This window comes from Trachemys scripta, chromosome 1 (genome assembly GCF_013100865.1).
Source record: "Trachemys scripta elegans isolate TJP31775 chromosome 1, CAS_Tse_1.0, whole genome shotgun sequence".
Taxonomy (NCBI): Eukaryota; Metazoa; Chordata; order Testudines; family Emydidae; genus Trachemys; species Trachemys scripta.
Genome location: NC_048298.1, coordinates 49,062,288 through 49,088,581, shown reverse-complemented (window position 1 = coordinate 49,088,581; position 26,294 = coordinate 49,062,288). Strand labels below are relative to the sequence as shown.

General features: G+C 40.3%; 1 protein-coding gene across 1 annotated transcript in view; it reads right to left on the bottom strand.

Moving 5' to 3' along the window:
- The window catches only part of DOCK4 (dedicator of cytokinesis 4), a gene marked incomplete in the record, with an annotated part of 410,929 nt that overhangs the window by 152,026 nt on the left and 232,609 nt on the right, over positions 1-26,294 (bottom strand). Inside the window, 2 exon segments of the mRNA XM_034758276.1 lie at positions 1,101-1,225; positions 23,664-23,789. Coding sequence (XP_034614167.1) covers positions 1,101-1,225; positions 23,664-23,789 — 251 coding nt within the window.

The following is a 26,294-nucleotide window of genomic DNA, read 5'->3' as shown; positions in this document are numbered from 1 at the left end:
CCTGGAATTGTAAGTGAAAATATTGGGAAGTCAAGGACACTTGTGTACATATGTATGTTTTAGACAGGTGGTACTTAAGGTCCCATTCAAGTAAAGAACTTAGGCAAATGCTCAACTTTAAGCATATAAGCATTTCCACTTAACTGAAATATTCATATGCTTAAAATATAAGTACATGGTGCTCTGCTAGATCTGTGCCTATGCTACAAATTCAGGAAAGTATTTAAACACATGCTTCATTATAAGCATGTGCAGAAGGCCTATGGACTGAAATGGGACTTACGCATGCACTTTAAATATCTACTTAAATACTTTCCTGAAGAGGGATACTTTCCTGTATTTGCAATTTGGAGTGTAAAATCAATTGTGCCTTAAAGAGAGTGTAGAAATAAGTGGGAATGGCCCATTTATTTAAATAGGCAAGTCTATTTTCAATATAATTAAGTGCATTAATTATTCTCTTAAATTAATAGGTTAATTTCCACACTGTAATAATTATGAATTAATTAAAATAACTTCATTTGCTAATCTTTGTTGCCTTTTCTCTTAACATCAAATAACTGAGGGATATATTTGAATGTGAACATATTTATTAGAGGTTTTCATTTTTATTTTTAAAAACCTTCCTCAATATTAAAGTATTGAAACATTAAAAGTTAGCTACCACAAAAATATCCAGAAAACCTATGACCAAACAAACAACAACAATATACACAAAAATGGAAGACAGTGTAAGTAGTTTGCAAAAACATATTAGCTATCACTGACTGACTAAACTACAGCAGTTGGGGTAGCAAGTAGCTTATTCTAAGGAGAGAGAATTCCGAATTTAATTTATATCTCACAGCACAAGTGAAAATATTTGTTCTAAGGCCAGTTATTACATATCTTTTGCTAATATGCAGTTTAGCAATATGGTCTGTTAATAGGACATTCAGGTAAAGGTTAATATGACAAATCATATCTGTCAGGAAATAAAAAAGGATTTTGAGAAAAAAACATTGTTAGTTTAAATTTACAATAATTGCTCAGCATCAACACTAAACACAAGCCTTCACTCTCTCTATTATTGTTCTTCACAGTTAGTGTCAAAGTAGTACCTTTAAAATTTGGCCACCACTGTCCACAATGTGCATCATCACTTCCACGTTTCTGGCCACACTTTTTCCTCCTTTTTCAAATTCTCCTTTTTCTATAGTGATGTATAAATCATTCCTCATTTCGCCTACAGAAAGGAAACATAAAACCCAACAGTATAAGGGGCAATGCAAACTACATCTATACAGCCTGAATTTTGCAGGAAGGAAGTAGAGAGGCAAATTCCATATGAGAATGCTAAATCCCTTTTAAGTGCATGTTTCAAAGTAAAAGCCAGTCTGGCTTTGGCTCTCTCTAGGGATGAGATTAATTAGAGCTGTTTAGGAGCAAAAGGACAGAACTCCCAGTGAAACTGTGTCAACAATGAAGGGCCACAACCATGACTTTAGGAACTTCCTCTTCACATCTCACCTCTAGGTTTGGTAGAAGACAAATTGAGGCTACATCGCTATAGCAAGTGGAGGCCAAACTGTAGAATAAAGTTAGATATGTTCCATAATTTAAATATCTCCCCTCAAGTAGTACAGTAAATGGTCTATCGTGGTTTAGTGAACATCAGGAACAATACATTTGTGGGTCAGTTTATTTAAAGTTTACTCTAATCTGGCCAGTTCACCACAACTGGTAGATCATCCAAAAAGAGGTTGTTCTATAAGAAAAATAAGAGCTCTCACTGTGGTGACATGAAACATACAGAAACTAACGGACAGAGATAATACATCAAGACCTGAAAGATGTACAGCGCTGATTGTAAGGAAACTTGCTAGATACCGCATCAATGTAGCTACCTTCAGCAAAACCAGATTTGCAGATGAAGGTTACAAAAAGGAATTAGGAGGTGACTATACCTTCTTTTGGAAAGGGAAAACAGAGGAAAACAGAATTTATGGCATTAGTTTTGCTATTAAAAACAGTTTCCTGAAATCAGTGAAAGACTTACCTAGGGGCAAAAATGAACACCTAATGACTATGAATTCCCTTAGAAATTCATGCTTTGTGATTCTTATTAGTGCTTATGTTCCAACCATGAAGAGTACGGAAGAACTAAAAGAACAGTTCTATTCTGATTTGGATGACAATCATATCTACACCCTGTGAAAACAAACTCGTACCTTAGGGAGACTTTACTTCCAGAGCTGGAAAAGACAGTGCGGACTTCAACTGGTCTAATAAAGAATTATGGTATCAGCAACTGTCTCCTCCTACTCCAGAAGTGTGCTGAACATGAGCTCATTATTATCAACACAATCTTTAGGCAAGCCGACAAATATAAAACTTCATGGATGCATCTGAGATCAAAGCACTAGCACCTGATTGACTATGTCATTATACAGCAAAGAGACATTAGGGACATCAAGATTAGCAAACTGTTGGACTGATCACAGGATGACCAGAGCCATTTTCATTTTACATGTGGTATTCCACTCAATGTCAGTGCCGAACAGATCAAACTAAAATTGAACATAGCAAATTTGAAACATCCATTTAATCAGGAAAAACTGAGGGAAAACAGAGGAAAAAAATTGATAGCATTACATCACCCAAAAAACACTCTCAAAAAGTGGTATATACTGAAATCAGCCACCCTCCAAGCAACAGAAGAAACTCTAGGCAAAAATCAAATATGGCACCAGGATTGTTTTGATGAAAATTATGATGAAATCAAAAAGATCCTCAAGGGGAAAAATGATGCATTTATGGCTTGGCAAAACGATAAAGAATCAACATCAAAACAAAGAAATTCAAGTACCTGCAAGCCAAGGCTCAAAAATGGCTTTGTGTTCTACAGGATAACTGGTGGGAAAAGAAAGCCGAAGAAATACAGCAATATGCCAATAGTAACAACACAAAGTTGTTTCAACTCGCTGAAGGCCATTTATGGCCCATTGAAATAAGGTCCAGCTCCACTAAAGAGTTCAGATGGATCTACCTTAATCAAGGACAAGACAGACAACTCCAAAAGATGTGTGCCACTTTACTGAGTTACTCAACCTTCCTTCTACTGTCAACTCATAGTTGCCAGAGGAACTAACACAGCACCCCATACATGAAGAAATTGTGAAGCTTCCTCCCACTGAAGAAGTGCAAAAAAGCTGTGAACAAATGAAGACAGGTAAATCACCAGGGAAAGACAGAACAGCAGTTGAAATAATTAAACTTGAAGGTCTCCAAACTGTCAACTATCTATATGAAATTATTAAGGATATTTGGGAAACTGAGAATTCCTCGGGATTTCAAAAGATGCAATCATAATTATACTATACAAAAATAAAGGCAATAAATCTGATTGTGGAAACTATCAGGTTATCTACCCTGCTATCAGAGCTCTACTATCAGGGCTTCCCTGCTATCGAGGCTCCTCCTTGGCTTTACTGTTACCAGCAAAGTAGATCTTGACGTTTTGCTCACTAGTAGAATCGGCAAAGTAGCCAGGAACTTTGGTCTTTTCCAAGACAGAACCTGGAACAGTAACAAATTGTCAACTAAAGTAAAAATCCATATTTATGAGACATGCGTCTTATGCACTCTTCTACATAGCTCAGAAACATGGATGACTTATGCCAAACATACCAAAAGACTAAATGGTTTTCATATCAGATGCTTATGAAAAATTCTTCTAATAAGATAGCAAGACAGGGTGATAAATGTGGAAGTGTTAAATCGTGCTGGTACGTCATTCATAGGAATGTTGATGCAGTACGAAAAGACTCAGGTGGTTTGGACACGTCAAGCAAATACCAGATTACAGGATCCTGAAGATTGTGCTATACTCTGAAGTTAGCAAAGAGTCTAAAAAGAGGCATACTGCTGCGCAGATTTCAGGATGCTTGCAAAGATGATTTAGTATCCTTTGGAACCTCTGTGGATGATTGGGAAAGGAGTGCAGAACACAGCTCTGGTTGGCGGAGTCAGCTTGTAGATGGAGCAAGGCATTGTGAGGCAGACTGGATCATGCTTTGTCATGACCAGCATCAGAGGAGGAAAGAATCTGCTGCGTGGACTCAGAGCATTGCAGTGCATGGGTGTGCCCTACCTATGGATGGGACTGTAACTGATGCATCAGACTCAGCAGCCAAAGAACTCATCAGCATGTACACCATGCTCTGTAAAGAGAGCATGCACCATTCTTCTGTCAACAGGGTGATAAGATCCTTGCTTGTACTTTGCTGCATTGGCTTGTTGAAACAGTATCAGAGAAACTTCTATCAGAGACCCAATGTGAATTTAGATCAGGTCCAAGCACCACACTTTTCTTTTTTTTTTTTTTTTTTTTAAGAGAGACCGATTCAGTAAAATTGCATTGAACAAAACAAAGGCTGTCTTCATTAATCTAAAAAAAGCATTCAACACTGTCAGCACAAATGGTCTCTGGAAAATTCTAGAGATATTTGACTGACCCACCAAATATGCTAATATCCTATATCAATTCCACAAAGACACAACTGATCAAGTACTCTCAGATGGTGGTCTCGCTAAACCATCCCCCATATATAAACAGTTTGCACTCCCTATCAGCCTGGGAAAAAAATGAACTCTTCCAAGCAGCCTCTTCAGCCACTCCCACTGCTCCAAATATCACCATTGATGGTACAAAACTATAGAATGGTTTGGCAGTATCATCCAACGTGATAGATGTATCAAGAAATGTCAAACAGAAAGCCAGGCTTTCAGAAATCTTTGGCACAAGATACTCAATCAGCATACCATCAATCTTAGCAAAACGGATCCTGTACAATGCAGCAGTGATATGGGTGTGAAACGTGGAGAGTTTACCACAGAAACATCAAGCAACTTGAAAAATTTCACATGCATTGTCTTTACTGAAGGTTTGCTGGCAAGACAAAGTGTCAAACATTCACATCCTTGCAAGAGCTAAACAATAAGTACTGAGGCAGTCATTTACTGAAGCTCAGCTTATATGGACGATATGACGGGGTCCCCATGGTGCACCCTGGACAGTGGGACCACTAAGTCCTCTGTCCCACCACCCTGGGGTATATCCCTCTCACGCTGTGATGCTGTGTCAAGCCACAAACGCTGACAGGCACTGCACTTACAGACATCCACAGGCAGGGACACATCCAACTGAGTTACATGAATGATCTCTCAGCCACTCATGAATCATCAATAGAGAGGCTCCAGCCAATTCCCCCCAACTCCTCAGCTTTGCACCCGAGAGCTGTACTGTCTTGCACTGGTCAGACGACTGGCTAGTTTAAGTTCATTACCCAGTCTGTCCCTCCCTTGATGTGGAGAGGGCACATACTAGGCTTGGAAAACTGAGCTGAGATTTCCCAAGTTCTTCAACCAAAACACACTGTTTTATATAAAATATAAAACAGATTTATTAACTACAGAAAGATAGGTTTTAAGTGATAAGTAGCAAGCGTAGAGATCAAAAGTTGGTTACTTAAGAAATAAAAGTAAATTCGCAGTCTGAGTTCTACAAACGAAATAGGATTTGAATCAAGCAGTGTCTCACCCTGACAGATGATACAGCCAGATCTTTAATACACAGGCTGGAACTGCCTTTCAGCCCAGGACCACCCTCGGCCAGTTCAAGGTCTTTGTTCTCCAGATGTTTCTTCCAAGTGTTGAAGGGGGGAGGGGGAGAGGCAAAGTGATTATATCACTTCCCCTCTTTTATAGCTTTTGACTTGGGAATCAGACAGTCCCCATTGCCTACAGGTTCTCTCTGAGAAGTCTTCTAGTATGGCCATTGGGAGGGTGGATTCTCTTTAGTTGGCCATCAGAGCATCTGGCTACACCATTGTTGTACCTGAAAGGCTGGTGGTGGGTTTTCCCAACCTCACAATATATTTCAGTAACACAACAAAACTTCATAACTTCACATATGAGGATAGTACATACAATCCAATGGATCAAGACTTAATACCTCACAAGGCATACTGTGTACAAAACATATCATAATTACATGACAGTGGTGAATATGGGGGTTCCAGGGTGCTACTCTGAGGTAGAGTGTCACAGACAGGTCATGTTATCATAATGGGTGATGACAGACTCCCCAAAAAGTCCTCTATGGTGAGCTGAAACTCAGAAAGAGCAGGAAGGGTGATCATTGTAAACACTTCAAAAATACCATTAAGTTGAATGTCAACTCTTGTGGCATAAATATGGATAACTTTGAAGATACAGTCAAGGACAGACCTGAACGGAGAGCAACTGTGCATAAAGGTTGTATATACACTTCAAAAAAGATAGATGTAAAAAACTGACCGAAAATAGGACCAAGAGTCATGCCAAGTCTTCAGTGGGAGCCTACACATTCCTATATGACATCTGTTCATGACCTTGCTGTACACAGATGGGGCTATATACAAAGCCATATGTATATACTTTTTAAAAAATGATCAAGGATGCTCCTGGGTGTTCTTTTTATTGTAGAATCATAAATATTAAAATAAATATTTTATAAATAATGACAATCATGACACATAATTACAAAAGTTCATCTTAAGATTCAATCAACTTAAACTTTGCCAGATAGAATCATATTGTGTCACTTTTCCTTGCATACATTCTACTTCATGCAACTAACGATTTTCAAGTAGCAGAAATGCGGATACTGCGATAAGAGTGAGTGTTTTCACATTAGTCAGCTGATACATGTGAGATTGTTAATAAAATTATCCCATCAAAACATAATCCAAACTATGGCCCTATGAACAAAAGGTACAGAATTTTTTTTTGCTGCATGTCCAATTTCCTTTTAGCTCTTTAGGACTACGCCGTAACAAAGATGAGCATGGGGTCTAAAGTATGTTGTTCAAGTAGCAAGCAAACTAGGAATATTAACATCTTGCTATTTCTGGATTTTACAGAAAGTTTGTCTACTTTTAAAAAACAGTTTATAATAAAATTTTCTAGAAATGATAACAGGATGCTAACTAACAGAAATGTGTGACATGTGGGGTCCTGTGTGGGACATGTTTATTCAAGTATTGGTTCTAGTTTAAATTTAAATTCAGAGAAATTGTTAAGAAATGCATCTTTTTTAATGAAAAAGATGATTTGCAAGAGGAATACTTTTGGCATGGAAGTGGGAGCTATGGATACATCTCCTTCAAAGATAAACTTGAATTCTAGATGTATCTGCTGTAAATTCAGCTGTTCCACTTCATAAGGAGTTGTGCATATTTTGTATGTGGTCTCCATATAAAAACATACCACCAAGTTGCAGAAATATTAGGTCCTAATGATTCTGTAACTCAGTTGAAACCACAGAATTTCTCCTGATTCTATTCTTTTAAACTGTGCAGACGTTTGATGCAAAATAAGATAGTAGTTCTGGCATGCTCAAAAGCTTTACAAACCTTTGTGAAGCTTTCAATGCCATGGTCCAAGTTTCAGTTTTTTAATAAAATGCAAAACCAAGTCATTTTTTGTTGCCCACGGAGCTCTAATTGCAGGGAAAGGACAAAAGGTGAGGATGTGCCCTTCATAACATCAACGTGCTATCAGCGGAATGAGCCACTGCAGACTTTAGTGGGGCAGAGGGGGTGTATAATTTAGACTATACACTTCCTGATCTAAATTCACTCCGGAAACTCTACCCTGTTTTTGACATCTCAGATAAACCAAGTCATCTGGGTCGCCTTACTGGAAAAACATGGAATTTTTTCAGTATTATCTAACGGTAATTAAAACAATGAAGAGCATACGTCTCTCACGCAATAGGAGGAACAATGTGGCTTTATAGGGTAAAAGATGGGTAGAAAAGCAAGGGGAAATGACTGAGTCATACAGGAGGATGAATCATGTAGAATGGATGCTATACTTAAATACCCATATAAAGCAAATACACTCAATGTCAGGCAGATTAAACAACAAGAGGCTAGTCACAAGGCCAATATCAAATCTGAAGTATTAGAATGCAACACTTTTGATGCTTTTATTGCATCATAGCCCATTTTATTTATATTAAATACCTTTAGACGATACAATTAGTTCAACAAAACACATATACATGCTGTAGACATAACAGAACTGGGATGCTATAGAACTTGAAGCCAACCTCTCAAGAAATCTTTAGCATTTTCTATATATGTCTATATATTATACACAAAAAGATAGGTTAAAAGAATGTTAAAGTTGTAAAGTCAAGCACTCCTAAATTAGTAAATGTTAGATTTAAAGTTGTGTGTGCAGACTTAATTTGGCTCCCTTGTGCATATGTTATCCTACATTACATTTACATGACACCATGCTATTTTTTCCACAGGACTATTGCCTCATTCAGTGCAGAGTGGATGGTCCTCTGGGGACAAATCTGGGCTGTGTAATAAGGAAGGCAGCTGAAATCAGGAGCAGTAATTGCAGAGATGAAGCACGATCAGTACAAGTGGAATCTTCAGAAAATTTAGCTGCCAAATTAATAAGTATATGAGCATATGGGTCTTGTTTGTTTTTAATATGGGCAAAGAATGTATTTCCCCCCATCTCATTTTTGAAATTTCTGAATCCCTTGGGTGAAGCATTTATTTATTTTTAAAAAAAGAGTCATCCTGAGGCAGACACCTAGCAAGGTAAATTTAAGCCCAAGACGTTAAGTTTTCACAAAATTATAAGAATCTGAAATCGAGATCTTTTAATGGGTAGTGTCAGACAACTTTAAGTATAGATGGCACTACCAGCTCTACGTATTATAGACATATTGGGTATAAAAAATTCAAACACAGATGTGACTTGTGCATCTCCTCAAAAACTGTGTGTGTATAGATAGCATTTGCCAGTTATCACAAACTCCAGTGGATTACAGCTGGTATTATTATGGCCCACCATTAAGGGCTCTTGATGTAGGAGGAACTCTGTAGAAAGGGGTGGGTATAAATCAAGTATATATCAACAAGGTCACTAATGAAGCGAATAATGACCAGAGTCTGATAACCAGCCACGCAGCTATAGCAGGGCTAAGAGCTGCTTCTCTGTGTGGTTGTGGAATCATGAGATGAATCAACAGAAGCTATGGCAGATAGTTTTGGCTTGTGAGTCTGTCAGTCCTTGTAAAAGACAGAGGCAACATGGTCGTTTCTTGGACAGGACCTAGGTGCAAGGCCTGAGCTTTCTGCTAAAGGGAGTTTGCTGTTTGTTACCATTGCTGTTTCAGAAAACAAACAGATTACACAAAGAAAGCACCCTGACTCTGTCACCAAACAGGTGACTGGTCTGCATGGTCCTGAAAATCTGGCACCACTTGGCCAAAAGGTAACGGTATATTTTTCCTTTTCTTCTACATAAGATCAGCCATACTGGGTGGGAGCAAAAGTTCATCTAGTCCAGTATCCTGTCTTCTAACAGTGCTTCAGCGGAAATGAGCAGAACCGGTAATCATCAAATGATCCATCCCCTGTTGCCCATTCCCAGCTTCTGGCAAACAGACGCCATTAATGGACCTATCCTCAATGAATTTATCTAGTTCTTCTTTGAACCCTGCTACAGTCTTGGCCTTCACAACATCTTCTGGCAAAGAATTCCACAGGTTGACTGTGTGTTGTGTGAAGAAATAGTTAAATATATTTTTAAAACCAAACCAAAACCTAAACATTAAAAAAACGGTTATCTACCTTTTTGTAACTGTTGTTCTTCAAGATGTTGGCTCGTCTTTATTCCATTCTATTTCTAGGTGTATACAAACCCATGTATACAGTCGTCTGAGTTTTTACCTTAGCAATATCTGTAAGGTCAGCTATAGCGCCCCCTTGAGTGGCATGCTCATGTGTATATTAGGCGCTGCCAACTCTATGCCTTCTCAGTTCCTTCTTGCCCGCAACTCCGAGAGAGGAGGGCGGGTAATGGAATGGACATGAGCAACACATCTTGAAGAACAACAGTTACCTACCTTTTTGTAACTGTTTTTTCTTTTTCGACTGCATGCTCATGTCAATTCCATTCTAGGTGACTCACAAGCAGTATCCTTGGAAGTGGGCTTGGAGTTCACAGTCTAGCGGCTTACAGTACTGCTTTTCCGAAGCCAGCATTCTCCCAGGCCTGCTGGGTAAGTGTGTAAAGGGACATAAATGTGTGGATGGATGACCAGGTGGCTGCCCTACAGATGCCTGGTATAGGTACCTGGGTAGGAAAGCTGCCGAAGAGGCTTGTGCCCTGGTTGAATGGGCAGTTACAATCACCAAAGGCGGCACCTTTACTGATCATAGCAGAAGCAAATGCAGGCAGTGATCCAAGAAGAAATCCTTTCAGCGGACACCGGACGACCTTTCATCCTGTTGGCCACTGCAACAAACAATTGCGTTGGCTTGCAGAATGGTCTATTCAATGTAGAAGGCTAGTGCCTTCCTGATGTCTAGGGAATGCAATCTATGCTCCTCCTCCGACTAATGTGGCTTTGGAAAAAAGACAGGCAAGTAAATGTCCCGGCCCGTATGAAATTGCGAGACCACCGTGGGCAGGAAAGCCGGATGGAAGACCATATAGGGTAGTTCCAAGGCAACCGCCCTAATCTCACAGACCCAGCAGGCGGATGTTATCACAACTAGGAACGCAACCTTCCAGGAAAAGAGAAGGAGAGAGCAGGAAGCCAGAGGCTCGAGCGGGGGGTCCCGTGAGCCATGACAACACAAGATTCAGGTACCATGGTGGAACTGGGTCTCTAACATGCGGGTAGAGGCGCTTGAGTCCCTCGAGGAACCTGGCAGTCATGTCCTGGGTGAAAACCGACCTACCATTGAGCAGCAGATGGAAGGCCGAAATAGCAGCCAAGTGGACCTTGATAGATGAAAGGGTCACCGACGGGGACAGAGCTTCAAAGGGAACCCCCTCCAACATCGATGCAGGATTCCGTCACCATTTGAGTGATGACAGTACGTGTCCGGGATCCTCACCATACTGTATCTGTTGGGGACATAGACCGACGCCAGCCATGCCTGCAGGGGCCTGAGGTGGAGCCACGCGTGCCAGACCATGCAAATGCAGACCACCATGTGGCCCAACAATCGCAGGCAATGTCAGCGTTGGTGAGAGGGTGGGCTTGCATGCACAAGGTCAGGTCTGCCATGGCTTGTAACCAAGGCTCTGGCCTGAGTAGAGTTGAGGACCACTCCAATGAACTATATGCATTTTACAGGAATTAAGGTCCACTTTTTTCTTGTTTATTAACAGCCCCAGACAGAACAATGCTAATGCTCTTGTGATTCAGCCTTAACTTTTCTATGAATCCTGAGTATTTGCAGCACATACTGTAAGGCCATTTGCTTTTTTAAATGAATTTTATTGTATGTGAAAGGCACTGAACTGAAACAACTGGAGAATTAAGTCAGAACTTGTACAGAACAGCACAGCAAAGGCTATGGGAATGCTTGATGCTCCATATGGTCCTGCAAATGTATGTCAACCTCGATGTGGAGAAAACACCTCCAGAGCTTGGCTGTCAGGCTGAGAAAACATCTTATTGCCCAGAAGCCTGGGGCAAGTACAATTGCTATTTGACCAAGTAAAAGTGTTGGGGTTCCTGCCTGCCTAACAAAGAAGATACAGGATCTCGGAGGCAGGCTTAATGACATCAAACAAGATAGCATTGACCAACCAGTCAAAGGGAAAAGTATCTAAAGGGGCTGAGTGGGAGCAGAGCAAAAGAGAATGGGTTGTATCAGTCTACAAAAAACTTGACAACAGCTAGGCTGCTGATGTACTGAGACAACTGCCTATCATGCTGATTAATATTGTCTCAGTGTTTCCAGACTGTCTCTATCCATCTGATTTCTCTGGTCTTAGAGTGTAAGTTCTATGGGGCAAGGACTATCTTTCTGTTCTGGGGTCCTGGTCCATAAATAAGACACCTACGTGCTACAAAATGAAAATAATAGCAAGTTATAGTGGGAAGAGAAACAGCTGACTAGACAAGCAGAACTGAGCCTACAGGAGCTTTGGCAGCCAGGAAGGGGATATGCTTAGCTGATCTCAGCCACCCATGCAATGGCTTGGGAAGAAGGGGTGGGACTAAGGTAGAAGTGCACAGCTGAGTGTCTGTTGGAAACTGATAACTATTGGTGCGCGAATCAAATATTAGCCAATGTTTTATATTAAGAGTTCACTGATAAAGAGTTAATAAATGTTTACTAAAAGATGTTATAAGTATGTTACAGACACCACCAATATGCATTATTGAGGATTATAAGCACAGCAGAAAATGGTGTTATAGATTATTATCCATGGATATAAGCAACCTATATTGACTTTTTGGGGCTCTATTGCAATCTGTAGCATTCAATTAACCTTTTATTAAAACATCTATTAATCATTTATTAACAATTTATAAATAGAACCTTAATATAAAATATGATCCAAATTACAATTGGATAGGGGGAAGAGGGAGGGATTGGTTTGGGGGTTTTCTGCTGCAGGGAGGTAGTGCAAAGACAATTATTTTTTATAGTAAAGCAAGCAACAATTTTAATTTTCCAGCCAAGTCAGAGAAGCCTGCAGAGCGACTTTCACAGCCTTGCAAACTTATTGTGACAGGACAGTATTTGAGGTGATTTGAAGATGGGGAGTAAGGTTTAAAACCTATAAGCTGCAGTTGAAGTTCAAAGGCAGTTTTTTTTTTTTTTGCTAGAAAAGGAAGACAGTTTAAGTTCTAACCATGTTGGAGAAAGCTTTTTAGTGAAATAAACTACAATTTGATTACTTGCTACTGGAGCCAAACACAAATTGATTGTATTTTAGGCTGGCGAAGGCCTCTTCCTGACACTTCGTTACAGCTTTGCAATTGTGAATGTAGCTGCAGCTGCCAAGGCCAGTTTAGTTTGCAAATAAATCCTTGTCTTACATAGTATTTTCAACACATTCATATACAAACAACTCTCACAGAGACTGTGTTGATTTTTAATTGAAAAATGTGTGGGGTTTGGGGAGTTTAATAAAATGAATCAGCTAAACAAAAACGAACCACTAATCAGCCTGAATCAGTAGAAGGTAATACTAAGCTAAGTTCACGTATATGTCACATGACACAGAATACGATGATAAGAAATATGCCCTTTTTTAGAACTCAGGGAAAGCTAAATATTTATAATTATAATGCCAGAAATATGCAATATTTTGTGGAATTTCCAAAAAGCATGAAGAGCTTTTTGATAAAGGTACACCTTTTGGAAGTCAGCTTTAAAACGGATTCCCTATGTCTACTTGATCACTCTGCTGCAGTGCAATGTATGTAAGCAGTAAAGGTATAATTTTATCCACAAGAAGCTTCTATTAGTAATATTGCATCACTATCTGTAAAATACAACATAAGGAGATCGCAAAGGTTTTTTGTACTGTTTTTGAACACCACTTACACAGCTGTTAAACAATAGGATTTCAGTTTGCAACTTGCAGGCCAAAAATGGCCTTAATCTTGGATGAAATTATACTAACCGCTAAGGGAGCAAAAGTCTGTACAGAACCAACCTCGAAGTTTCTTAGAGAAGTGTCTCAAATGCATACAGATAAGCTATTTCTCTTCTTGCTGATAGATCTAGTGACAAGATTCTAGATAGAAAGAATTAGTGCACATAAGATTAGTGAAGCATAGGAAATCTTGTATTCTCTTTGCTGGCACAGGAGACTTGGAATCTGGGACAGTTGATGGTCTCTCATAAGGAATAAAAACAGCTTAAGGAATTACAGGGTACCAGGCAGATGAGCTCAAATCAAAACTGTTTGGGCCTACAGTTGGATTGTGCAAATTCTTCAAGTATGTTAAATGCTGTTATAAAAAGGACAGTGATCAATTGTTCTCCATGCCCACTGAAGATAGGGCAAGCAGTAATGGGTTTAACCTGCAGCAAGGGATATTAGATTAGATGTTATGAAAAACTTTATAACTATAAGGGTAGTTAAGCACTGGAATTGGCCTCTAAGGGAAGTCATGGAATCCTAAAAACAGGAGGTTTTTAAGACCAGGTTGGTCAAGTACCCATCAAGGATGGTCTAGGTTTACTTGGCCCTGCTTTAGGGCAGGGGGCTGGACTTGATGACTTCGAGGTCCTTTCCAGCCCTACGTTTCTATGATTTGGCTGCCATCCATACGGATCATATTGCAGAAGTAGAGCTTGAGCTGATGTAGTCTCAGGCCTGCTCTACACCATACAGTTAGGTCGATGTAAGCTGCCTAATTATGTCAGTATCCACACTACAGCCTTGCTTTCTCTGGTTTAAGTGCTCTACTACACCAACATAATTCCATCTCCATGAGAGGTGTGGGGCTTATGCTGGTTTAGTGAGGGTGACACAGTGTCTGTGTAGACGCTGCGTTCCTTATGTCAGCTATTGGCTGTTTTGTCAATTTCAAGGCAGGAGCCATGAAACTGAGAAGAATGCCAGAGGGCTAGAGACCAGCTGTCTCCCACTCCCCTGGAGAGCTAGATCCCGCTCCCGGCTGGGCAGCTGGACGCCGCTGTGAAGCTGTATGATGGAAATATAACCACTGATATAATTAATACTGCTACTGTTAGATAACTGCAACAAATCTTGTACAAAGTATGTCATGTAAGGTATCAATGGAAAAGTTACAATCCATCAAATATGATTATCCTGTTTGTATGCCTATATCATCTTTGTATCTAAAGATAAGAGTATCGGCTATGTACCAGTATTTCAAATGTGTTTGCTCCTGGGGTAACACCCACAAGGTATCAGAGGGGTAGCCGTGTTAGTCTGAATCTGTAAAAAGCAACAGAGGGTCCTGTGGCATCTTTAAGACTAACAGAAGTATTGGGAGCATAAGCTTTCGTGGGTAAGAACCTCACTTCTTCAGATGCAAGACTTCTGTTAGTCTTAAAGGTGCCACAGGACCCTCTGTTACCCACAAGGTAGTTTATATCTAGTCTAGACAGCACATTGTGAATGGACTATTCAAAAGAGTTCTCCTGACTCAATAGTTTTGTAATTTTGTCTCATTCATCATTTTAACTAGTAGACTTAAAACAAATTCTTTCAAGCAAAAGTCAGGTAAAAGATTTACAAAGAAATAATAAATAAAAATAACATTAATAAAACACAGGCCACAACAGTACTAATTAAATTATGCACATATTTACCAGGAAAGGTCAACATTGGTGAAGCATTTTTCACCAGATTTCAAACAGTTTTCATAAATTGATTCTGAAATAGCTTTTGAGTCCTCAAAATTTCATTTGCAACAGGATTTTGAGCGAACTAAAGTTTTTTGCATGATGACTTACAAAATTCAGTTCTAGCTTTAAATTCTGTTATTTTGCTTATGCTAGCTCACGCAGAAGTAGATTGCCAGACTATTTCTGCCTGCAGTCTCTTTAATGAAGTGGTCTTCCCTCTGGGGCTTTCAGGGAAACACACCTGGCAGTGCCTTGCTGAAATCCTGGGTGCACTTGAGGTCAGGGGCATCTGGCTAAATGAATCTACCTACCACACACAGGCTGCTCCTCCACTCCAACTGCAGAAGCAGAAAAGTGAAAGCAACCAGATCTCTGAAACACTGTTTAATTTCACTTTGCAGCTTCTCTCTACTCCCCTCTCCTGACCCACAAGCTACAATGGGAGCAAAGCTGCAATTAGCAAGTTCTCTGAGCACTCCACTCTTTTAACCCCTTTCTCAGCCCACTACTCACTACCCTGTCTCCCAATGCACCAAGCAAATCAACACAGCAGGAGAAGAAAATTGTGTGTGGTGAGAGAGAGAGAGAGAGAGAGCGCGCGCTCATTTTACTCATCCACCCAGAGACATGTTCATATATAGCTCCTCCAGTCCCCCACTCCCCAAGACTTGCACAAATGGTAGCTTATCTGGCAGAACTGAAGATTTTAAAAAAGAATTACAGCAGGATTTTGAACGCAGAAGATATATTCCCCACCGATCATAATAGTTTTATGGATGCTGGAATTTCAGGCTGGTTTTACTTGACAATATTCTTTTAAACTCATTTCTGGGTACCTAATGCAATCAGACAACATTACTAGCAAGATAAAAAAAAATAGCTTACTTTTGTAGTCTTGGCAACAAGGAAAAGAAACAAATGTAGAAAAAGTAGAAAGGCCTGAGTCATCTAATGTGGAAGATGAAAAATTCAGACCATTTCTTCATGGAAGAATACATAAGTGTGTTTTGTTTCTCACTGCCTGCACATTTATTTAATAAAAGTAATGGTTCTTTATTAAGTAAATAATATACAAGCAGATGCAGAGGTAAATGCTCAACATGATGAGCAGGGAATTAACTCCACAGCTCTCATTAGCATTACTTTTAAATTCACCTGAGCTCTTGTAGGCTAAACATCCAATTTTCCTCCTCTAAGTCATAAATTATTGAAAATAACTTATAAAGAACGTGCTTACAGCTTCGTCCATCATAGGCTATGAGGTTATTTTCATAATAACTATACAACCCACGAGCCTCTACATACAGCATTTTTTTAAATTCCAGAGAAAGGGGGCACAATGTGTGAGTAGAGGAATAGATTTATTGGAACATGTGTTCCTACACATAAGCAGAGCAAAGAATAGATGAGGGAGCACGCAGAAAAAAATCCAGAAGTGACATTGGTAGTTAAGGAGTTAATAGCTTCTTGAAAAGTGGACTGTCAGGAACTTCAGAGAGATCCAACACAGATAGGTGAATGGGCAATACAATGCCAAGTGAAATTCAATGTTCACAATGTGAAGTTATGCACACTACAGGGGAAAAAATTAAGTTACACAGAACCCTCACAGGGTTCTATATTAACTGTAGGAAAGGGACCTGAGTGTCAGTATACACAACTCAATGAAGACTTCAGCTCAATGTGCAGTTGTGGTCAAAAAAGCAAACAAGATTTTAGGATGCATAAGGAATAGGATGGAGAATATTAGAGAAAATATAATGTTCTATAAATCTATGCTGCATCTCCAATGCTGTGTGCACCCCATCTCAGGAAGGAGTTTGCAGAATTAGAGGAAGGGGTTCTGTCAGATGTGTTGCTCATGTTCATTCCATAATAGGTGTGTGTGCTCGCCACATGCACCAGTGCCGGAAGTCTTTCCCTCAGTAGTATCTGCAGAGGACTGGCTCTGGCGCTCCCTGGAGTGGTGTGCACATGCTGCAGCATAAGGGCGCCGCCAGCTGCCCCCATCCTCAGTTCCTTCTTGCTGGAGACTCCGACAGTGGGGAAGGAGGGCGGATCATGGAATGGACATGAGCAACACATCTCGAACACCACCACTTACGGAAAAGGTAATTGTCTTTTCTTCTTCGCATGCTTGTTCATGTCCATTCCACATTAGGTGACTCACAAGCAGTACCCCTGGAGGTGGGTAGGAGTTCATGGACACGTAGCTTGTAACACAGCTCTGCCGAACCCAAAGTTGCCTCTGACCTGCTGAGTGGTGGTGTAATGCGCCATGAATGTGTGAACCGAAGACCGCGTTGTTGCTCTGCAAATATCCTGGATAGGAATGTGCGCCAGGAAGGCCACCGAGGACGCCTGAGCTCTGGTCGAGTGGGCCCTCACGACTGGCGGTGATGGGACCTGTGCCAGCTCGTGGTCTGGATGCAGGATGTGATCCATTTGGAAATCCTCTGCAAGGACACCGGAAGGCCCTTCATCCTGTCCGCTGTCATGATGAAGAGCTGGGTCGACTTGCGGAAAGGCTTGGTACACTCCAGGGAAAACGCCAGGGCACGTCTGACGTCCAGGGCACGTCTGATGTGCAGCCTCCTTTCCTCACTAGTCGTGTGCAACTTGGGACAAAACACCGTGAGGAAGATGTCCTGGTTAACCTGGAAGGAAGACACCACTTTTGGCAGAAAGGCTCGACATGGTCGCAGCTGAACCTTGTCCTTGTAGAACACTGTATATGCTGGCTCTGACGTCAGGGCTTTAGTCTCAGACTCGTCTTACCGATGTTACCACTACAAGGAAGACGACCTTCAATGACAGGTGGAAAAGGGAGTAGGAGCCCAATGGCTCAAAGGGCAGGCCCATGAGCCTAGAAAGAACCAAGTTAAGGTCCCACTGTGGGACAGGAGCCCAGACCAGCAGGAAGAGCCTCTCGAGGCCTCTCAAGAATCTGACCGATATGTCATGAGAGAACACCATCTGACCTTGGATTGGCAGGTGGAAGGCAGAGATGGCCGCGAGATGCACCCTTATTGGAGAGTGTGCTAGACCCTGGTTCTTCAGATGGAGCAGGTAGTCTAGGATAGACTGTACAGATGAGTACGACAGAGAGATGCTGCACTCGGAAGCCCAGCGGGCAAACCTCGGTGGCCAGGTAAGTCACTCTAGTGGAAGGCTTTCTACTTCCCAGAAGGACCTGTTGGACCTCATGAGAGCAGATCCGCTTCTCTGAGTTCAGCCTCGTGGAATCCATGTGGAGAGGTGGAGGGGGCGTGGTTGGGAGGTAGGAGACTCTGTGGTTCTGAGACAGCAGGTCCAGATGGTTGGGCAAGGGCCAGAGAGGGCCCGTTGCCAGGTTCATCAACATGCCAAACCAGCACTGGTACGGCCATGCCAGGGCGATCATGATAACTTGTGCCTTGTCTCTCTTGATCTTTGCCAGGACCCTGTTGATGAGCGGAATCGGTGAGAACGTGTACAACAGGTTCCCTGACCATGACAGGAGGAAGCATCGGAGACAGAGTCCTTGCCCAGACCCTGCCAAGAACAAAAATTATGGCATTTTCTGTTTTGTCTTGTGGTGAACAGGTCCACTTGGGGAGTTCCCCACCTCTGGAAGATCATGCAGGCTACCTCCAGGTGGAGCAACCACTTGTGGTGAGAGGAGAAGGACCTGCTGAGGTGATCCACCAGCGTGTTTCTGGCGCTGGGGAGATGATAAGCTTCTAAGTGGATCCCGTGGCTGATGCAGAAATCTCACAGACAATGTGCCTCTTGGCAGAGAGCCAATGAGCATGCTCCCCCTTGCCTGTTGATGTAGAAGATCGAGGCTGTATTGTCTGTTAACACTCTCACCACTTTGCCAATAAGGTGCGATAAGAAGACTCTGCATGCGAAGCGGACGGCTCTGAGCTCTTTGACGTTTATGTGCAATGTCATCTTCTTCAGGGACCACACGCCCTGAGTCTGGAAGTCACCGAGTTGCACTCCCCAGTTGAGGTCCGAGGCGTCCGATATCAACTCGATATCAACTCGATATTTAAAGTCATAAGTATTGGCTCTATACTGTCTGTAGTTCAAACTTGTGCTATGCTTCTGGGTGACATCCCAGACAAGTTGGTGTCAGCTCTGCTTAGCCTGCTTGATGGCCCATTAATGACCATCGGCTATACAACTGACCCATTGAAAGAAGGCAGATAAACCTTGTGACTCAGCAAGGAATGCAGGGACATGCCTATGGACAGAACTCAGGTTTTTCCATGCCATGTGATGGACAGCTTGTCTTTGGGACATAGAAAGCAGAGACCACATGGCAAGACACTATAAAAAGCTGCCACAGCTCCTCCATCTTCTCTTCAATCCTGCTTCATACTCTGGAGGGACTTTGCTACAAACGGAAGCTCTGAACAAAGGACTGATGACCCATCCCAGCTGTGGATGTACTCCAGAGACTTGATTTAAACCTGTAGTTTATTCTGTCACTGCTATAAGCCTGAACCAAGAACTTTGCCATTACTGTATGTAATTGATTCCATTTAACCAATTCTAGCTCTCATCTATATCTCTTTCCTTTTATGAATAAACCTTTGATTTTAGATTCTAAAGGACTGGCAACAGTGTGATTTGTGGGTAAGATCTGATTTGTATATTGACCTGGGTCTGGGGCTTGGTCCTTTGAGATCGAGAGAATCTTTTTTCTTTTACTGGGGTATTGGTTTTCATAACCATTCATCCCCATAACGAGTGGCACTGATGGTGATACTGGGAAACTGGAGTGTCTAAGGGAATTGCTTTTATGACTTGTGGTTAGCCAGTGGGATAAAACCGAAGTCCTCTCTGTCTGGCTGGTTTGGTTTGCCTTAGAGGTGGAAAAACCCCAGCCTTGGGCGGTAACTGGCCTGCTTGAAGCAATTTGTCCTGAACTGACACACACTTGTGTCTCACCAAAGCCAGCACTGTTACAAGGGGGTACTAGAAGGAGAGCTTTTGTCATCCCTAGAAGTTCAGAGCCTGTGGAAGTCAGATTTAGTTATTAGATAGTTGCTTTCAAATGTGATTCTGTCTTAATCATGGGAAAAACAAGGGAAGAGCTCAAGGAGGTGAGAGCTTTAAAATCCCTTCTTAGAGTTAATTGAGCATATGGGGAAAGATAGCACACCATATAAATCTAAGGGATTAATTATTTTATGTGCAGATGTCTCAGACCTGTAATATTATGGCTAAAACAAGATTTCCTTATGATCACACAAACTGAATAACAAGCCAACCATTAAGAGAGGGAGGCTGAACGCTGCTCACAAGAAGGATCCCACAAATCAGACTTTTCTCTCTCTTGACCCCACAAAGGGAATTGGATATAGACCGAGACACACTTCTGTGGTCATTCCAGCTGTGAAGAGTTCTGGCGACACACACTGAAGCTTAGACCTCTCTACTCTTAGAACCACCTCTGAAAATCAGAGGGAAAGAATGCATATGAATGTGCGTGGTAGAATAAATGAGTATAAACACATTACACAAAAACTGTACATTGTGATTCAGATGCTACAAATCGGACTTATATTCCAGTAATGTGTGCTGTACAAACAGCCAAAAGTTTATAAAACTTGTATAGAAGAGCACACTAGTACTTTTACAACCCAATATCTTTCATTAGAACAAACACTTATTTAAAGGTCGTTTCAAGTACCGTTCAAAATGTCTGACTTGCTTGTTAATATTCAATGTAAATATTTATATACTAAACAACTCTGGTACTCGGTCTATGAAGGTGACTTGGAGCTGCTAAGACCTAAATTCAGGGTTTAAATACAACTACATGGAGTTTAACTCTGCATAATGCTTTCTGAGCAGTCCTGGAAAGAGGACTCTGGCCCGTGCTTCAGCACACTGTTAAACTGAGGTGCAGGAAAGTGCGTGTAGCTGTAGTTGTACAGAATCTGCCCCAATATCCTGCTTACACTTAGAGAATACATTTGCAGTTAGACTTCATGGAGCATACTTCCACAGCATTCCCTTCTCCTCGCCGGCTATAGTCTAGTGAGCTGCACGGGACTTGAATAAGGTTGAGATACAAGTGGCTTTTCCTGTCCATCAGAATCTACCTTCCCATTTCCTAAATGATGTGGGGTTTTAAACTGTTTTACATGTGCCCTGGAAAGAGATCCTGGGGCCCCATCCTGTCAGACTTCAGTGTCATAAAAACTTTATAAAAAAAAACCTGCATAATTGCTTTCAGTGGTAAAACCCCCAAAGAGAAAAGGAATAATGAAGATAGAAAATGAAGGGCAATTATAGTTCAAAAAGTACCAGTAAGGGAACGTGTTTTCATATTTGGCATGTTCAATGCAGACACTGCAATTTGTGCTACAGAGTCAGAGCTACTCTGTACACCAAGCCTATTATTTAATAATTCAACTATGATGTCTTTATGAGCACTGACTTGAACTAATTGAGCTTAACAAAATACTAAATTGCAACAAAAAGAAAGGAAACAATAAAATAACGGATGTTTCCAATATGAAATGACTATATACGTTCCCTAATATTTCAATTGATCACAACCTCAAAAGCGCTTCTGAAGAAAAGAAGCTTAAAGAGAAAACAAAAATGAAAGAAGAGCTTAAAATTTTAAAAAGTCCACAGCATTTGCAGTGACCAATCTTCTGCATGAATTTCACTCTCTACAGTTTACTGTTCTGTCTACCAATGTGGAACTTGTCGTGAGTAGAGTACAGTAATTATCTGAGTACAATAAAAATCTCATGTATACCAGTAAAGACAGACAAAAGTTATGTGATTTCAACACAGACGTATGCAGACAACTATTGAGCACACTGAAATCTATTTATCCATGTATACATAGACAACTTTCAAACGAATCTGCACAATACTTAGCTGTGAAACTGAACTGTGAAATTTCTCCAGCAGCTGGCTACAGTACTGCTGTATTATAACATGTTTTTCGTAATATGTTAGTACATCACTTTGTCTCTCACCAGGAAGATAAGGAAAAATCTAATGAGGAAAGAATTATTTACAACAGTCGTAGACAATGTGACAAAGCAGCAGCAACTCATTAACTCATACATGAACAATGAGCTGTAAATACTTCCCTTACTGGGAATTATCTTGTCCTCAGTAAAGCTACATCCACTGTTGTCATTTATATAATTTTTAAATTATCCTATTTATTTTAAATTATAGAAGACCCCACGCTGACACACCAAATAAATAAAATTAGCTAGCAGTCCATAATATTTAAATTTGACTCTTTCATTAACATACATGTAAAATTGATATTTACATTATGGAGTCTGACTCATTTGACAATAAAACTTCCCAAACATTTACACAACAATCATGACATTTTTTTATTAACCTACAGATTCTGTACATCCAATTGCTGGATTTAAGTGATCTGAAATACTGATACTGAAAGTCAGATATTTTAACAGGTAGTAAAAGCATAAGAATGGTTTATCAACTGCCAGATTTTAGACACCAATTCAGGAAGCATGTGCTTAAATCCCATTGACTTCAATAGGATTTAAATTGGAGTTTAAGTGCTTTCCTGATTTGGAATGGATTCAAGCATGTTCTTTCTTGAATTGGGACCGCAATATGTCTCTAGTTTAACTGTCTAAGAGTGCAAGGATACAGCTTTATAACAGGCAAAGTAGTCCCTATTAAAAATCTGCAGTGAGTCATGAGGACAATTTATACCACTGTGCATTTCAAGGTTTTTGTCAGTAATAATATCAAAGTAATAATGTTTCAGGTCATTATGGTTTTAAGTTTGGTTTTCTTTCTTTGGCTATATAAATTCTATTACATTTTTTTTAAAAATCATATTTATTTTATACAAACAACCAATGATTAGGCTAGGCCAGATAAAATTGTGATCAGCATCACCACCAGTTATTTTACTATGTTCACACCTCCACATTCATATTCAATGCTTTATCCAGCCTTTCTTAACACACGTTTAATCACATGCTGTTAAAAATACCATTTAATTTTAGTAAAACCTTTGAGCACCTCACATCATCTGCATCTGTGCAGCTACTTATCTGCCCCTTCTTTTTCATCAAATATACATACAAGAGACTGGTCAAACTATCTACCATATGGAAAGTGTCAGCCAAATTACATGAGCCTTTGTTGTTAAAAGCTGCCATTCTAAATAAACTCCCTAAAAACTCCACTGATCACACCTTACTTTACTTAGAGCCTGATTCTCCACTGCATTTCATCTTATGTAGTCATTTGCACCTGTGCAAAGTTAGGATTAAATTTGACCAAATCACCAAATTACTAGGCATAGGCAGAAATGACTTCCAAGGCATAGAAGAACAGACCAGTGGGTTGACATTTGAGAATTGTTGAAGTACAGAATTTCTTTGGAAAGGAATCAAAAATTAAATTATTTCAATTTTTTGTTCTTTCTTTCTTTTTTTTTTTTTAACCTACCAGGCATGATAATATTGGAAAAACCCAGCTTCCTTGTTATTGATACCCCATGAGTAAACATGGATGTGTAATCTCTCCTAATTTGTTCAATGTCTCCATGAAACAGTTGAAGAGAAACTGCCAGACCTGGAAATGAAGAGAAGAAACAAGAGCCATAAGAATGGTATAATGCAACATTAAGTCTAAAATCCATTCAAACGGAAACACGATATTTAATATTAGAAGGTTTGCATAATTCATTACGATCTTTCTAATTCAAAGGTCAATAACTCTAAACCATCTCAGAAGTTGTATACATTTGGGAAGGATAAACATTGTAGAAGAATCCTCCATGTAGAGAGCCAGATAAGCACTAGACAGCCATCCAGCCATACACAAGCAGTAACAAGATGGCTATCATTGGTCTGTAACTGAGGCAATTACAGCAACTCAAACCTTAGCCAAACAGGCCTAATAAGACCTTACAAGAACACACTGTGACATTGCACTCCATGTGTTTTATGAAAATATGCTTATGAATGTGAATATAGTATAACTGGAATATGCTTTATGCAAACGGTCTCTTGTAATATACCATAACAAAGATTATAACCTACTGAATATATTCCTCCTATTTGTATGTATGTATAGTTCTTGTATCTGACGCTAGAAATATGAAGTATAACTCTGAGGTCCTATTGTAATTATGCAAAGTGTGGGCCATTAATGGTGGCTTAGAATCTTGATGGCTCCCTTTGACTAGGACAATTGGTTGTGATTGGGTTTATTTACCTGCAAGCCTTCCTGTGTATGTGTGGGCAAGCCCGGGGGTAATGAAGAATGAGGTGTCACAGGATACTGGAATCCATCTTAAATCTGGTACTTTTCCATTTAGAAAGGGGGGTGGGGACCCAGAGAGATGAAAAAATTCCGGCCTTGTGCCAAAGCTATAAAAGGGGGTGGAACAGAACAAAGGGGACTGCCGGTCATGAGAACACCCCTGCTTTCCACCTAAGATGTCTGCTGGAACTAACAAGGACTGTACCATGGGAAAGCATTGGGCCCAGACTAGGAAGGAGTCTAGTCTGTGAAAGCAGCTTATTGGGACATCTCTGAGGGTGAGATTTTACCAGTAATCAGTTTCTTAATGTATTAGGCTTAGACTTACATGTTTTTGCTTTATTTTGCTTGGTGACTGACTTTGTTCTGTCTGTTATTACTTGAAACCACTTAAATCCTACTTTTTATATTTAATAAAAATCACTTCTGTTTATTAATAAACCCAGAGTAAATGATTAATGCCTGGGGGAGCAAACAGCTGTGCATCTCTCTATCAGTGTTATAAGGGCAGATGATTTATGAGTTTACCCTGTAAAAGATTTATACAGAGTAAAACAGATTTATTTGGGGTTTGGATCCCATTGGGAACTGGGTGTCTGGGTGCTGGAGACAGGTGACCCAGTGAGCAGTTTTTGGTTAAAGTCTGCAGCTTTGGGGGCGTGGACCAGATGTGGGTCTGTGTTGCAGCATGCTAGCATGTCTGGCTCAACAAGGCAGGGTTCTGGAGTCCCAAGCTGGCAGAGAAAATGGGCTCAGAGGTAACTTTAGCATGTCAGGTGACAGTCCCAATGGGGTCTCTGTGACCGAACCCATCTCACGCACTTCTGGGAAATATCAATTATTAGTAATACTTTGCTGCCACTTAATCTTTTCATTTGCTTGTTTATCAAATGAATCACCACCTAGTCTTACAAACAACTAGAATTCAGTATGTATCTTAAAGCAGTAGGACAAATGCATCACTCTCCCCCTTGCCAATAGATAGCCACATGTTGGAGAGCCCAAGAAAAAATGTACATATGAGAAAAAAATTAAGGTGCAGAGTCACAAAAATACCAATCTTGATAAAGGTTCTACAGAGGTATTTCTATAATTAAACTGAATGTTTTTAGCATTACATGTCACAAAGGTATTTGAATATTCATCAAAATAAAAAAAAGTTCTGATATCAACATTTACATAATAGGAAGTCAAAACATTGTTCTTGAAAGGCATTCATTCTCTAAGAAAGTACTATACAAAGGGAGAAAAACTACATTACTGCTTGCAGTGTCCTGAAAATTTAATAGAAAAGCAGATGCAAACAAAATACAGTCTTGTCTGATACAGAGCAAAAGGTATAGCGGTTTTGAAGGTGACTACTTTGTGGAAGAATGTGGGAGTCTCAATGAACACCTGTTATCATTACGTATGGCTACATCACCAGTGCACTTCTAATCACAGCAAAGCTTATGAAACTCTTGCTATTAAAACCAAAAGCTAAAGGTAAATTAGAACAATGTAAGAAAACCAAATCCTGCTACTTTTCTGCTTAAACACAACATTGTGTGTTGAACACACTTTAACTCTCATAATGGCTAAAGTTATAAACAATTATTTTTTCAGTATACCTCTACCTCGATATAACGCTGTCCCCGGAGCCAAAAAAACTTACTGTGTTATAGGTGAAACTGCGTTATATCGATCTTGCTTTGATCCACCGGAGTGCACAGCCCCGCCCCCCCGCGGAGCACTGCTTTACCGCGTTATATCCGAATTTGTGTTATATTGTGTCACATTTTATCGGGGTAGAGGTGTATGTTTAATTCACTC